The 15015-nt window shown below is 68.3% G+C and overlaps 2 protein-coding genes across 3 annotated transcripts in view; one reads left to right on the top strand and one right to left on the bottom strand.

Moving 5' to 3' along the window:
- The window catches only part of MEGF8 (multiple EGF like domains 8), a 32395-nt gene extending 26643 nt beyond the window's left edge, over positions 1-5752 (top strand). Inside the window, 7 exon segments of the mRNA XM_054052582.1 lie at positions 535-742; positions 1301-1463; positions 1955-2147; positions 2582-2752; positions 3083-3213; positions 3692-3812; positions 4129-5752. Coding sequence (XP_053908557.1) covers positions 535-742; positions 1301-1463; positions 1955-2147; positions 2582-2752; positions 3083-3213; positions 3692-3812; positions 4129-5112 — 1971 coding nt within the window. The 3' untranslated portion in view covers positions 5113-5752.
- A 67-nt stretch (positions 5753-5819) lies between these two features.
- LIPE (lipase E, hormone sensitive type) lies at positions 5820-14169 on the bottom strand. 2 transcript variants are annotated; one of them, XM_054052583.1, is made up of 10 exons: positions 13932-14169; positions 12117-12630; positions 11354-11444; positions 11137-11282; positions 10686-10871; positions 9935-10229; positions 9342-9569; positions 8355-8504; positions 7731-7966; positions 5820-7247 (listed from the first exon to the last, which is right to left on the bottom strand). In XM_054052583.1, the coding sequence occupies exons 1-10, from the start codon at positions 13940-13942 to the stop codon at positions 6036-6038; spliced, it is 3069 nt and encodes a 1022-aa protein (XP_053908558.1). In that variant the 5' UTR covers positions 13943-14169; the 3' UTR covers positions 5820-6035. The 2 variants fall into 2 exon arrangements, with proteins under 2 accessions (XP_053908558.1, XP_053908559.1); XM_054052584.1 differs by having other exon boundaries at positions 13974-14169.
- Between the last annotated feature and the right edge of the window lie 846 nt (positions 14170-15015).

The raw sequence follows: 15015 nt of genomic DNA, 5'->3' as shown, positions 1-15015 counted from the left end.
GGCTGCATGCAAGGGTTTACGGCTCTGGTTATGGGTCTTGCAGGGTAGTTGGGGGGCTGGCTGGTGGCTGTGGGGCAGCTATGGGGCACTAATCCCCTCTGTGCTCCCTTGTAGTGCCTGAGCCCCTGTGTGGTGCCACTGCACTGTGTGGCGGGGGGCTGCGTGCAGGGGTTTGGGGGGCAGCTATGGGTCACAGGGGGGCAGCTATGGGGCGCTAATCCCCTCTCTGCACTCTTGCAGTGCCTGAGCTCCTGTGTGGTGCCACTGCACTGTGTGGCGGGGGGCTGCGTGCAGGGGTTTGGGGGGCAGCTGTGGGTCACAGGGGGGGCAGCTATGGGTCCTGGGGGGGGCAGCTATGGGTCCCGGGGGGCAGCTATGGGGCGCTAGTCCCCTCTCTGCCCTCTTGCAGTGCCTGAATCCCAGCGTGGTGCCACTGCGCTGCGTGGCGGGGGGCTGCGTGCAGGGGTTTGGGGGGCAGCTATGGGTCCCGGGGGGCAGCTATGGCGCGCTAGTCCCCTCTCTGCCCTCTTGCAGTGCCTGAGTCCCAGCGTGGTGCCGCTGCGCTGCGTGGCAGGGGGCTGCGGCCGCATGCTTCGCGCCCCCGAGAGCTGCACTCCCGGCTGCGCGGGGGCCTCCCAGTGCGCCCAGTGCCTGCGGCAGCCTCGCTGCGGCTGGTGCGCCCGCAAGGGGGGCAACGGCAGTGGCCGCTGCCTGGAGGGGGGCATCGGCGGCCCCCGCCACGGTACGGGGGGGGGAAATGGGGGGGAGTGGGGAGTTATGGGAGGAAGGGGGGCGGGTTTGGGAGGGAAATGGGAGGGTTATGGGGGGACTGGGATTGGGGGGAAGTTGGGGGGACATGGAGGGCTGGAGGGGGCAAACAGGTTATGAGAGGAAGTGGGGGGGGAAATGGGGTTATGGGGGGACTGAGAGGAGCTAGAGGGGGGAAATGGGGGGGTTAATGGGGGAAATAAGGGGGCAGCGGGAGGCTGTGGGGAGCTGGAGGGGGGAAATGGGCTATGGGGGAATAGGGGTGCTGGGGCGAGCAGGAGGGGAGAAATGGGGGCGTTATGTGGGGCTGGGGGGAAAGGGGGCTGTGCGGCAGGTTGGGGGGGTGTTATCAGAGACTGGGGGGTGAAATGGCGGGGGGGCTGTGGGGCTGCAGTGGGGGGTGGCTTTGGAGTCCTATGGGGAGAGCTGTGGGGCAGCTTCTGGGATGGATGGGGGAGGGAACTGGGGTCCGGGGGAGCTGTGGGGGGTCCCTGCCCCTAAGCCCCCCCCTCCCTCCCCCATTGCCCCCCAGGGCTGGCGCAGGCATGTGGGGCTGAGGCCGAATGGGCCTTTGTGCGCTGCCCCCCTGAGAACGAGTGCGAGAACGGGCACCACGACTGCGGCGCCAGCCAGGAGTGCCGCGACCTGCCAGAGGGCTTCACCTGCGCCTGCCGGCCTGGCTACCGGCCCCACAAGTGAGCTATGGGGCAGGGAGTGGGGCTGGGGGGTTGGCCTGCTGCCCCACAAGTGAGCTATGGAGCAGGCAGTGGGGCTGCGGGGTTGACCTGCTGCCCCACAAGGAATCTATGGAGCAGGATTAAAGGGGCGTGGCCTGGGCTTTGGCCCCGCCCCCTCCCACAGAGTAGGGCTCTTGTGGCTTATGACGGGGAGAGGGCGTGGCCATGGCTGGTTTGCTCCGCCCCTCAGCTCCTTGTATGGGGGATGTGGGTGTCTGCCCCGCCCCTTATTCCCTTATATGGACATAGTGGGCGCGGCCGTTCCTGACCCTGCCCTCCCGCAGTGCGTAGGGCGTGTGTTTATGAACGAGAGGTGTGGCTATTGCTTTGGCCCCGCCCCTCATTCCCTTAAGTGGGTGGGGGCGTCGACTGGCCGGTTGGTCACACCCCTTGCTCCCTTATATGGGCACGGTGGGCGTATCCACGGCTGACCCCGCCCCTCCCCGCAGCGACTCCACCTCGTGCCGCCCGGTGTGTGAGCGCGGCTGCCGCAACGGCACCTGCGTGGAGCCGAACCGCTGCCGCTGCCACTTCGGCTTCGTGGGCCCCGACTGCTCCGTACCGTGTGGCTGCAACGGCCACGGGCAGTGCCCGGGCCCCGCCGCCAGGGAGCAGTGCCCACGCTGCCTCAACAACACCCAGGTGTGGGGCGGGGGGGTGCCTCAACGACACCCAGGTGTGGGACTGAGGAGGGGGCTGGGGGTCTCAACAACACCCAGATGTGGGGCAGGGGGCCGGCTCGTGGTGTCTCAACAACACCCAGGTGTGGGGCGGGCTGTGGGGTAGATGTGGCGCTGGAGGGAGCTGGGAGGGAGGGGCTGGGGGGGGGCGGTATCTCAAGAACACCCAGGTGTGGTGGGGGGAGGGGGCAGGATGTGGGGCGGGATGTGGGGTGGGGGTGCCTCAACAACACCCAGGTGTGGGGGTACCTCAATGACACCCAGGTGTGGGGCTGGGGGTGCCTCAACGACACCCAGGTGTGGGGCATGGAGACAGGTAGTTATGGGGCGGCTGTTGGAATGGGTAGAGGGGGATGCAGAGGGCTGTGGGTCAGCTCTGGGTCTGTCCCCCCCCAGGGCCCCCAGTGTGAGCGCTGCCGGCCGCTGTTTGTGGGCTCGGCACGGGGAGGGGGCACGTGCCGCCCCTGCCGCAGCTTCTGCCGCCACAACGCCGACGTCTGCCTGCGCCGCGAGGAGCGTGACCGTGCCAGCGCCGACCCACAGCGCTTCCCCCTCGACCCTGAGCTGGTCAGTGGAGCGCCCCACAGAAACGGGGCGGTGGGGGGACATGGGAGAGACCCCCTGCCCCACATCTTGGGTTGGAGATCCCCACCTCCTGCCCCACATCTTGGGTTGGAGATCCCCACCTCCTGCCCTACATCCTGGGGGGATCCCCCTCTTCTGCCCCACATCCCGGGTTGAGGGGGATCCCCACCCCCTGCCCCACATCCTGGGGGGGTCCTCATCTCCTGCCCCACACTGGGTCCCCCTCCCCAGCCCTCCAGCTCCTGGGATTTGGAAGGAGGGGGGCTCCGTCTCGCCCAGCCCCACATCTCGGGGTCTCCCCGTGCCCCATAGATCCCGACGTGGGTGCCGGAGGGCCCAAGTGAGGAGGCGGCTGTGTGCGTGGGCTGCCAGAATGACAGCGTGGGTGAGCGCTGCGAGCGCTGCCGCCCCGGCTTCTTCCTGCTCGATGGTGTCTGCACAAGGTGGGGGGGGACAGGGTGCAGGGGGGGTCCCTGTGCAAGGTCCTCGTGCAAGGGGGTCCCCGTGTGAAGAGGGGGATCCCAGTGCAAAGTCCTTGTGCAAGGGGGGGGTCCTTGTGCGACGTCCCTGTGCTTGGTCCCCATGCGAGGTGGGGTCCCCGTGCGACGTCCCTGTGGAAGGGGGGACCCCTGTGCCCCTCCTGCCTCCTTGTGCAAGGTCCCCATGCGAGGTGGGGTCCCCGTGCGACGTCCCTGTGGAAGGGGGGACCCCTGTGCCCCTCCTGTCTCCTTGTGCAAGGTCCCCATGTGAAGTGGGTTCCCCGTGTGAGGTCCCCGTGCGAGGCGGGCTGTGGGTGTGAGGTCCCCGTGCGAGGCGGGCAGTGGGTGTGAGGTCCCCGTGCGAGGTGGGCTGAAGGTGTGAGGTCCCCATGCGAGGCGGGCTGGAGGTGCGAGGTCCCTGTGCAAGGTGTGGGTGCGGCAGGTGCCAGTGCAACGGGCACGCAGCCACGTGCAACGAGGATGGCACCGGCTGCCCCTGCCAGAACAACACTGAGAGCGCCAGCTGTGCCGGCCCCGACCGCCGTGACTGCTACCGCCACCAGGTCTGACCCTGACCCATAGCCCTGCCCCATGGCTGCCCCACAGCCCTGCTTCTCCTCTCTAGCCCCTGTGGTCCCCATGTACCCCACACCTCGATCTGTGCTGTCCCCGTCCCTGTGTCCCCACACCCCTGATGTCCTCGTGGTCCTGTGTCCTCTCTGATCCCGTTCTTGATGTCCCCATGTCCCCTCTGACCCCATCCCCCATGTCCCTGAAGTTCCCGTGTCCTCTCTGACCCCATCCCCGATGTCCCTGTGTCCCCTCTGACCCCATCCCCGATGTCCCCATGTCCCCCTGACGCCATTCCACGTCCCCCAGTGCTCCAAGTGCCGCGACTCGTTCCATGGGCACCCTGTGGGGGGGCAGCAGTGCTACCGCCTGATGGCGGTGGAGCAGGAATACTGTCTGGACCCCGGCTCGCAGAGCAACTGCTTCCACGCGCCGCAGCGCCAGCCGCTCCCCGCCGGCCGCACCGTCCTCTTCGGCGTCCAGCCCAAATTCACCAACGTGGACATCCGCATCACACTGGACGTCACCTTCGGCGCCGTCGACCTCTTTGTTTCCACGGCCTACGACACCTTCGCCGTGGACGTGGAGCCGGGCAGCGGGCGGCACCGCGTGCGGCTGCAGAGCTCGGCCAACGCCTCGCGCCTGCGGGAGGAACGCGCCGACGGGCTCCTCACCTACCTGACAGTGCGGCAGACGCCGGCCGCGGCCCTGGTGGTGCGTGGCGTGCGTGATCGACTCGTGCTCACCTACCCGCACACCCGCCACCCGCTCAAATCGACGCGCTTCTACCTGGTGGTGCTGGGCACCGGCGAGGGCCCCGCGCAGGGGCTGCTGTTCTTCCGCCAGGACCAGGCACACATCGACCTCTTCGTCTTCTTCTCCGTCTTCTTCTCCTGCTTCTTCCTCTTCCTGGCGCTCTGCGTGCTGCTCTGGAAGGCCAAGCAGGGCCTGGATGCGCGGCACGAGCAGCGACGGCACCTGCAGGAGATGAGCAAGATGGCGAGTCGGCCCTTCGCCACCGTCACTGTCTGCTTTGAGCGCGGACCCCCGGCCGCCCCCCAGCGCCGTCGCGGACGCCCACCCGGTATCGGCGCGGGGCCGGTGACGCTGGAGCCCACGGAGGACGGTGTGGCGGCCGTGGCCACACTGCTGCTGCAGCTGCCAGGGGGTGGTTTGGGGGGGCCCCCCCCACGCGCCGCCTTGGCCTCAGCGCTGGTGACGCTGCGGCCGGCTGAGGGTGGGGGGGGCGTCCCACGTAAGGGAGGGCACGAACTGACAGCCATGGCGCTGTGAGGGGGACACCCCCTTTATTCACCCCCATTTGAGGGGGGGGGGTCACCCCCCTATTCACCACATTTGAGGGGGGGTCACCCCCCTATTCACCCCTGTTAGGGTGGGAGACCCCTCGTTTGCTCCTGTTTGGGGGGGGGACCGAGTTATGGGGGGGTCACCCCCTTATTCACTCCTGTTTGGAGGGGTCACCTCTTATTCACAGAAGGAGCCCCTGTTTTGGGGGGGACCCTGAGTTATGGGGGGGATCCCCCTATTCACAGGAGGACCCCATTTTGGGGGGGACCCTGAGTAAGGGGGGGGGTTCACCCCCTTATTCACTCCTGTTTGGAGGTCACCCCTTATTCACAGAAGGACCCCGTTTTTGGGGGGACGGGGATCACCCCCTTATTCACCCCATGTACAGAGGGACTCCCCTGTTTTTGGGGGGGGAGGTGAGGTTTGCACACACCCCCAATACAAAGCACTGCAGTATTTAGGGGGGGCAGCACGGTTCCCCCCCTTTTGGGCGTCAGGACCTTGCTGGGTGGGAGGCACCCCCATATTCATAGGGAAGGGAGGCTGCCCCCCCCACCACACACATACTTCACAACCCAAACCATGGCAGTATTTATTGGGGGGGCTATGAGTGAGATTGAGGGCTTTGATGGCGGGGGGGGGGGGAAACGTGTGTTCTGGGGTGAATTCCTCCCATTTTGGGGTGGGAGTCGCTGTGTTCTGGGGGGGGGCTCATGGCTGGTGTCGCCCTCCCCAGATCCGTTTTGGGGCCAATTCTGCCCAGTTTGGCTCATTCCCCTCCACCCCCAGACTTCAATTTGCAACTGAACACGGGTTTATTTTTGCTGAGCGCTAATTAAATCTTTAAATTCTGGGACACCCCCCCCCCATTGATTGCCTTGGGGGGGGGCACCCCAAATGTGGGGGGCTCAGGACCCCACTTCGCGCCCTGCGGGGCCACTGGGGCGGCGAGGGGGCGGTGGCCGGCCATGGGGCAGGGCAGCCCTTATGCTGTGGGGCAGGACAGCTCTGGCATGGGGTGGTGATGCCCCATTGTTGTGGGGCAGTGCTGCAACGGTGCTGTGGGGCAGAGCGGTGCCATCGCTGTGGGTCAGAGTGTTGCTGTGGGTCAATGCAGCCCCACTACTGTCGGTAAGGGTGGTGCCGTGGGTCACAGCAGCCCCATTGCTGTGGGTCAGAGCGGGGCCATCGCTGTGGGTCACAGCAGCCCCACTGCTGTGGGTCAGAGCGGGGCCATCGCTGTGGGTCACGGCAGCCCCACTGCTGTGGGTCAGAGCGGGGCCATCGCTGTGGGTCACAGCAGCCCCACTGCTGTGGGTCACAGCAGCCCCACTGCTGTGGGTCTGGGCAGAGGCTCCACTGCCGACTCTGCTGCTGTGGGGCAGGGCAGAGCTGCCCACATCCCCCAGGTTGTGGGTCGCTGCTGTCAGGGGCCCGAGCCTCTCTATGCCCCCCGTGCTGTGGGTCAGGAGGCTGTCCCTGCGCGTCCCCCCCAACACCGACCCATGGCGGGGGGCGTCCTGTGGGGCCAGGCTGTTCCTACGGGCCCCCAACAACACCGACCCCCGGCGAGGGCTCTCGTGTGGGGCCAAGCCGTCCCCCGCAAACACCGACCCACGGCGGGGAAGGTCCTGTGGGGCCAGGCTGTCCCTACGGGCCCCCAACAACACCGACCCACGGCGGGAGCTGTCGTGCGGGGCCAGGCCGCCCCCCAGCACCGACCCACGGCGAGGTGTGTCCTGTGGGGCCAGGCTGTCCCTTCGCGTCCCCAGCAGCATCGACCCACGGCGAGGGGCGTCCTGTGGGTCCAGACCGCTCCCCAGAAGCACCGACCCCCGTCGGGGGCTCTCGTGTGGGGCCAGGCCGCCCCCCAAGTACACGGAGCCCCTGCGGGGCAGCTCGTGCGGGGCCAGGCTGCCGCGGCCGTCGGGCGCTAGGACCGCGCGGATGCGGCGCGTGCAGAGGTCGGCGGCGCGGCGCGCTTCGGGGCTGAGCGCTCCGAGGCTGAGAAAGCCGTGCGGCAGGTCCGGCACCACGGACAGCGACACGGGGCGGCCCAGAGCGCGCAGGCGCCGCGCCAGAGCCACGGAGTCATCCAGCATCGGGTCCAGAGCGCAGGCCTGGGGGGGGGGCGAGGGGGATATGGGGGGGCTTAGGGGAGGGGGTTTGGGGGGGGGCGGGGGGAGAAGGGGGCGCAGGGGGAGAGGGGATGGGGAAGATATGGGTGGGAGAGAGAGCGTGGGGTGAGGATAGGGGGGAGAAGGGGGGGTATTGGGGGGTTAGGGGAGGGGGGTTGGGGGAATGGGGGGAGAAGGGGGGAGCATTGGGGGAGAAGGGGGGGTGGGGGGAATGGGGGAGAGGGGACAGGGGTCATTAGGGGGATGGGGGGAGAATGGGAGTACGTAGGGGTTTGGGGGGAGCAGAGGGGAGCAGGAGACAATGGGAGGGGTTGGGGGTCCGGGGGGGTCAGGGGTGCAGAGGGAGGGAGGGGAGGAAGGGGCCACATCAGAGTCTGGGGGACACTTTGGGGGGGGAGGTCCCACGGGGAGGTTTGGGGGTGCCGCGGGGGGTTGGGGTCCCGGGGGGGGGAGGTGGGTTCTCACCACGAGGTGCAGGGGGGGCAGCCCCCCCAGCATGCTGTCGGGTGCCAGCAGGGGAGACACGTAGGGGTTGCGGGCGAGGGGTGCGGGGGGTGCGCAGAAGCGCGCAGGGGGGCCGCGGCTGCGCAAGGGGCAGAACTCGTCTGGGTACCCTTCGGCCCCCTCAGCCTCGGGGGGGGCCTCGGGGGGGGCAGGCGGCTCCTCGGGGGGCTCCCGCGGCCCACCCGGCAGGCTCTTGTCTGAGGTGGGGGGGGGAAACCAGTGATGGGGGGGGGGAGCCCCCAAAGGGACCCCCAGTCCCCAAATCCCTGTTAACCCCATTGCCCCCCCTCCCTTCAATGCCTCCCAACCCTCTCCCTATTACCCCCCAGGGCCCTCATCTCTCCCGCCCGCCCCCCCCCCCCCGCCCCTCCGTGTCCCCCCCCATTGCCCCCTCATTTGCCCCCCAGCCCCCTATCTCCTCCCCCCTCCACTGCCCCCCCCAGCCTCCCCTCTTTCCCCCCATGTCCCCATTATTGCCCCCCCCAGCCCCCATCTCCCCCCCCCCCCAATGCCCCCCTCGACCACTCCATTGCCCCTTTATGTCTCCGCCTCTCCCCTCATTGCCCTCTCATCACCTCCCCTTACCGCTGGAGGGGGGTCCCCGGCCCAGCAGCCCCCCCAGCCAGGCCCCCCCCCGCCGCAGCCCCCCCACCAGCCGCTCGGTCTCTCGCTGCAGCAGCCGCCGGGGGCCCAGGGGCTCTGGTGGGGGGGACGCCTCAGCCTCAGCCTCCGTGCCTGGGGGGGGCAAAGGGGGGGTCCAGAACTGCCCCATAGCAAAGGGGAGGGGGTGGTGGGGAGTGTCAGCAATGGGGGGGGGCAAGAGGGGGGTCCAGAAGTGCCCCACAGCAATGGAGGCGGGGTAAAGGGGGGGTCCAGAACTGCCCCACAGCAAGGGGGGGGTAAAGGGGGGGTCCAGAACTGCCCCACAGCAATGGGGGAGCAAAGGGGGGGTCTAGAACTGCCCCACAGCAATGGGGGGGAAGGGAAGGGGGGGTCCAGAACTGCCCCACAGTAAAGGGGAGGGGGTGGCGGGGAGTGTCAGCCATGGGGAGGGCAAGAGGGGGGTCCAGAAGTGCCCCACAGCAATGGGGGGGGAAAAGGGGGGTCCAGAACTGCCCCACAGCAATGGGGGGGAAAAGGGGGCGTCCAGAAGTGCCCCACAGCAATGGGGGGCACGGGGACAGGTCCAGAACTGACTGCCCCAGAGCAATGGCTGCCGCCCTCCCATATCCCCAACTCCCCCTCCTTTGCCCCCACCCAGCCCCACAACTGCTCCCCTGTGCCATCCTCCATCTTGGTGGGATCTCACGGGAGACCCCAGCCCCACAGACCCCTCCTCACCCCATAGGCGATGAGGCCCTTTCAGAGCACGGCGAGGGGGCTGGAGGAGGTCGAGCAGGAAGGGACCCCAGACCCACTGCCCCCTATTGCCCCCCATGCCCCCCCCCCAGGCCTCAGAGCCTCCCCATAGCCCCTCCTCCCCGGCCCCCTCCTCACCCCAGAGGCGCTGAGGCCCTTGCAGAGCACAGAGGGGGCCCCAGACCCACTGCCCCCCCATGTCCCCCCCCTCACCCGCGTAGGCGCTGAGGCACTTGCAGAGCACGGCAAGGGGCAGGAGGGGGTCGAGGAGGGTGAGGAGCCGCGATGGCGACGCCGCTGCCTGCACGAGGGTGACGGGGTAGGCGGCCACGATGCCGTGGGGGGGGCGCACCCCCAGAGCTGCCGCCCGCAGTGACACTGCCAGGCACAGGTTCCCCCCCGCACTGTCTCCCGCCAGGCAGACGCGCTGTGCTGTTGAGCCTGGGGGGGGCCAAAAGGGGGGGGCACGGTCACACCACGGGGCCTCCAGCCCCGCCCCCCGCAGCCCCCCATGCTCACCCACAGCCCCCCCAGAGCCCCCCCATGCTCACCCACAGCCCCCACAGAGCCCCCTCATTCGCACCCAGAGCCCTCCCAGGGCCCCCCATTCTCACCCATAGCCGCCCCCAGCCCCCCCATTCTCACCCATAGACCCCCAGTTCTCACTCATAGCCCCCCCCCCAGTCCCCCATTCTCACCCATAGCGCCCCCATTTTCATTCCTGCCCCCCCATTCTCACCCATAGACCCCCAGTTCTCACTCCCCCCAGTCCCCTATTCTCACCCATAGCCCCCCCCATTTCTCACCCAGGAGGTGGCAGTGCCGCAGCGCCCAGCAGTACCCGTAGAAGCACTCCTCCAGCGCCCTGGGGAAGGGGCTCTCGGGGGCCAGCGCGTAGTCGACGGAGAGGATGGGGGCACCCAGCTCGCACGCCCACCCCCTCAGGTAGGGCTCGTGCGACCGTGATGTCTGTGCCACGAAGCCCCCCCCGTGGAAATGAACCAGCAGCGAGGGCGAAGGGGGCAGGGGGGGCCCCTGGCGCCAGCGCAGCGGAGCCCGTGGGCCCTCAGAGCGCGTCAAGGCGCTCAGCGCTGCGCTGTCCTGGGGGGAGGGCAGGATGAGACCACAAGGACCCCCCCCAACCGGTGTCCCCATCCCCCCAGTGCCCTCAGATTCACCTCTTCGTGTCCCCCAAGTTCCCCCCTCCCCCATGTCCCTCTGCACCCCAATATGTCCCTGTTCCCCCTATGCCCCCTGACCCCCCTTTGAGTCCCTCCAGCACAGGTGATACGACAGCAGCCGCATGTGCATGGGACCCCCACGTCCCTGTACCCCCACCTATTGCTGCCCCTGTGCCCCCTGACCTCCCCCCACCCGTGCCCCCCAGGTCCCCCACAATTCTACCCATATCCCCCTGGTGCAGGTGATGCGACAGCAATCGCACATGCATGGGACCCCCATGTCCCTGTACCTAGTGCCCACCCCATGCCCCCTGACCCCCCCAACAAGACCCTCATATCTCCCAAGTCTCCCCCAAATCCCCCCAAGCCCCCCCACCTGCCCCTGGCGCAGGTGATGTGACAGCAGCCTCATGTGCACGGGTCCCGGCCCCGTGTGCGCCACGGGGGGGGCGATGGTCACAGTGACTGAGGGGTCTGTGGCCAGCGGCAGCTCCAGGGGTTCGGGGGGCACCGTCAGCGCCCGGCACACCCCGACCGGTGTGGAGGTCATGCTGGCCACCGACTGGGGGGGACAATAAAGAGTTAGAACCCCCTCTGCAGCCCCTGGGCACGGGGAGGGGACTCTGGGGGGGATTTGTGGGGGGTTTGGGGTGCTGGGAGAGCCAGCAGCTCAGTCTCAATGAGGGACTTGGGGGTCTCTGGGGTGTTTTGGGGGGTGCTCTGGGGGTCTCACCGGCAGCAGTTTGGTTTCGGTTAGGGGCTTTGGGGGTCTCTGGGGGTCTCAGAGGGGCTCTGGGGGGTCTCAGAGGTGGTCTCGGGTGTCTCACCGCCAGCAGCTCGGTCTCGGTGAGGTTCCAGAAGCTCTTCCAGAAATGCACGTCCAGGTTCTGCGTGAGGCGCTCGAACTCGGCGCCGCGCAGCTCAGGGTCGATGGCGAATTTCCCGCTGGTGAAGAGGGAACCGGCCGCCACCCCTGGGGGGACACAGTGAAGTGACGTGGGGGACGCAGGCAGTGGGGACCCCCCCGGGCCCCCCGGCGCTCACCCAGCCCCAGCTCATTCCGCTTGTAGTTTTCGCCGAAGGAGACGAGCCCGATGGCGATGGTCTGCAGGAACGGGCGGATGGACGGCGCGAACTGGGGAGGCATCGCGTGTCATCACGTGTCACTGCATGTCCACAGCTCTGAGGCCCTGTGACCCCGTCCACCACGGATCCATCCCCACTGCGAGCTCGTCGCCGTGTCCCCATGTCCCTGTCCCACAGCGTCCTCATGTTCCTGAGCCCCCAGACCCAAACCACCATGTGCTCAGCCCCCTGTCCCTCTCCATCCCTGTCCCCTTGTCCTCCTGTGTCCCTGTCCTGCTCCATCCTTGTCCCTGTGTCCTCGTGTCCCCGTCCCTCTCCATCCCTGTCCCCGTGCTCCCATGTCCCCGTCCCTTTCCATTCCTGACCCCATGTCCCCCTATCCCTCGTCCCTCTCCCCTCGTCCTGCTCCATTCTCGTCCCTCTCCATTCCTGACCCCTTTCTTGCCCTACTGTGTCCCCATGTCCCTGTCCCTCTCCATCCCCATTCCTTGTCCTGCTACATGCCTGTCCCTCTCCATCCCTGTCCCCGTGGCCCCATGTCCCCATTCCTCTCCATCCCTGTCCCCGTGGCCCCATGTCCCCATGTCCCCATTCCTCTCCATCCCTGTCCTCTCCACCCCTGTCCCCATGTCCCCATTCCTCTCTATCCCTGTCCCCGTGGCCCCATGTCCCCATTCCTCTCCATCCCTGTCCCCGTGGCCCCATGTCCCCGTGTCCTCGCCTGGAAGCCGAGGCAGCGCCCGTAGAAGCAGCCGTTGTGCATGGTGCTGTACTCACGCAGTACCAGCTCACTCAGCCCGGCCTCCTCGGGAGGGAAGAGGCAGCCGGGGCGGCTGTGGGCGAGGAGCCGCTGCGCCAGGCACAGGACGGCGCGGAGCTGTGCTAAGGCCGCCACGTACGCCTCCAGCTCGGCCGCGTTGTGCCCAGCACGGAAGAAGACGCTGCGGCGATGGGCAGCCACGTAGCGGCTCTTCTGCACGGCATGAGCCAGGCAGGCGCGTGCCGTCTGCACCAGGCTGCGGAAACCATTCCCCGGCGTGGCCTCGTCCAGGTCGAAGCGGTGGTAGAGGCGTGAAAAATGGCGCAGGGCGGGCTCGAGGCGGCGGCCGTGCTCCCGCAGCGCCTGGAAGGCGGCAGCGAAGCGGCGGCCGCTCTCTGTGCCGCTGCTCTGGAAGAAGGCGACGTTCTCCTCGGCCAGAGTCTGCAGCGACTGGAACAGCGGCCGCGCGTCCATGCTGTGGGAGGGAGCCTCAGCAGGGCAGCCCTAGAGATGGGGGGCCAGGAGGGGGGCAGCCCTAGAGATGGGGGGCAGGGAGACAGGGATGCACCCCTAGAGATGGGGGGCTGGCAGGGGGGCTGCAGCCCTAGAGATGTGGGGCAGGGAGAGCTGCACCCCTAGAGCTGTGGGGCAGGGAGTGAGGCAGGGGGGCTGCAGCCCTAGCGAAGTGGGGCAGGGAGGAAAGAGAGGGACAGGCGGCTGCCCCCCCTTATATCCGTGGGGCAGAGAGAAGGAGGAGCTGGGAGAGGTCAACCATGGGGCAGGAGCAGAGTTTGGGGTCCCATGGGGCCAGGGTTGAGCAAGGGAGTGGGGCAGGGGGCACGGGGACAGCAGTAGGACATAGGGACAGCTGTGGGGCAGGGCTGGGGTTGAGCAAGGGCTGTGGGGCAGAGGGGACGGGGGTGGGGGAGACAGCACGGACTGGGGCCAAGGGCGTGGGGACAGGGGTGGCTGCGGGGCAGGGGCGGCTATGGGGCAGGGGCCAGGCTGTGGAGCTGCTGTGGAGCTGCCATGGGGCACTGTGGGGCAGAGCCCAGGCTGTGGGGCAGTCGTGGGGCCCAAGCTGGGCTGTGGGGCAGAGAGAGGGGGAAGGGGCAGCCACAGGGGATCTCGGCACAGGCCAAGCTGTGGGGTAGCCATGGGGCCACTGTGGAGCACAGCCCAGACTGTAGGGTGACTGTGGGGCACTGTTGGGCCGCTATGGGGCAGCCGTGGAGCTGCTATGGGGCAGAGCCCAGGCTGTGGAGCACTATGGGGCAGCCATGGGGCGCTATGGGGCACATCCCAGGCTATGAGGCCTCTACAGGGCAGCTATGGGGACGGTATAGGGCACAGCCCGGGCTGTGGGGCAGCCGTGGGTCTGCTATGGGGCAGAGCACGGGCTGTGGAGCGCTATGGGGCAGCCGTGGGGCAATATGGGGCACAGCCCGGGCTATGAGGCTGCTACCGGGCAGCTGTAGGGCCGCTATGGGGCACAGCCCGGGCTGTGGGGCAGCCGTGGGTCTGCTATAGGGCAGAGCACAGGCTGTGGAGCGCTATGGGGCAGCCGTGGGGCAATATGGGGCACAGCCCGGGCTATCAGGCCGCTACCGGGCAGCTGTAGGGCCGCTATGGGGCACAGCCCGGGTTATGGGGCAGCTGTGGGGCCGCTATGGGGCAGCCGTGGGGTGCCATAGGACAGAGCCCAACTTGCGCGTTTCCCACCCGCCTCCGTCTCCCCGTTAACACCACCTCCCCCCCCCGTTTTCCCCCCGCCACCTCCGCTCCATCGCGCGCCGCTTCCGCTCACGTGACGCGCACCCCGCCAATCACCGCCCCTCCTCCGCGCGCGACCGTCGCCATGGCAGCCGCCCCCCCCCCGGGTTAGAAGACCCCGGCCCGGCGCGTGCAGAGCTTTAATGGCGTCACGTGGGGCCACAAGGGGCGGAGTCAGGGGTCGCGAGGGAATCACGGGGTCACCAAGGGGTCACGGGGTCACCGAGGAGTCACAAGGAGGGGTCACGACGGGGACACGGGGGTCACAAGGGGGGGGCCACTTGGTTTGGGGGGCCAATGGGGGAGGATCTGAGGGGCAAAGGGGGTTTTGGGGGAGGTTAGAGGTCATGGGGGGTCAAAATGGGGGAGTCATGGGGGTCACAATGGGGGAGTGTTGTAGGCCAAATTGGGGGGGGGGGCAAAGGCGAGGTTGGGGGTCTGGGGCGGCTCAAGGGTGTCTCGGGGGGGGGTCACAATTGGGCGGGGTCGGGGGGCAAATGGAGGGGGGGCACTGGGGTTGGAAGACAAAGGTGGGGGGCGGGCGGGGTCCGGGGGGGAGTTAAGGGGAGGGTTTGTGGGGAGGGTTAAATGGGGTGGGAGGAGTTTGGGCTGAGGAGGAGCGTCTGGGGGGGGGCTAGAGGAGTCTGGGGGGGGGCTAGAGGGGTCTGGGGGGGCTAAAAGGGAATCTGGGGGGGCCTAGAGGGGTCTGGGGGGGCTAAAAGGGAGTCGGGGGGGGGGGGCTAGAGGGGCAGCGCTAGAGGGGCAGCGCGAGGCCCCTGGTGGGGGTGCGGCAGCGAGGGGTGTCCCATCCCCGCCGGTGGCTCCTGAGGGTCCCTGGGGGGGCAGAGGGGGGGGGTCAGGGGGTTCTCCAAACTCCTGCCCCCCTCCCCCGCCTTCTTGGGGTTCCTGGGGGGGGGAAAGGGAGTTGGGATCAAAGGGGCACCCCAACCCCCTGTCCCCCCCTTTTGTGAGTCCCTTGGGGGCCAGGGGGCTCCCCCGAACTCTAAAACCCCTCCACCCTCTGAGGGTCCCGGTAGGGTCGGGGGGGGGGGTCAGGGGGGTTTCCCAAACTCCTGCCCCCCCCACC

This window comes from Cuculus canorus, chromosome 35, assembly GCF_017976375.1.
Source record: "Cuculus canorus isolate bCucCan1 chromosome 35, bCucCan1.pri, whole genome shotgun sequence".
Classification (NCBI taxonomy): Eukaryota; Metazoa; Chordata; class Aves; order Cuculiformes; family Cuculidae; genus Cuculus; species Cuculus canorus.
Note: the sequence above shows the minus strand (reverse complement) of the source record. Positions and strands in the feature narration are given on the sequence as shown.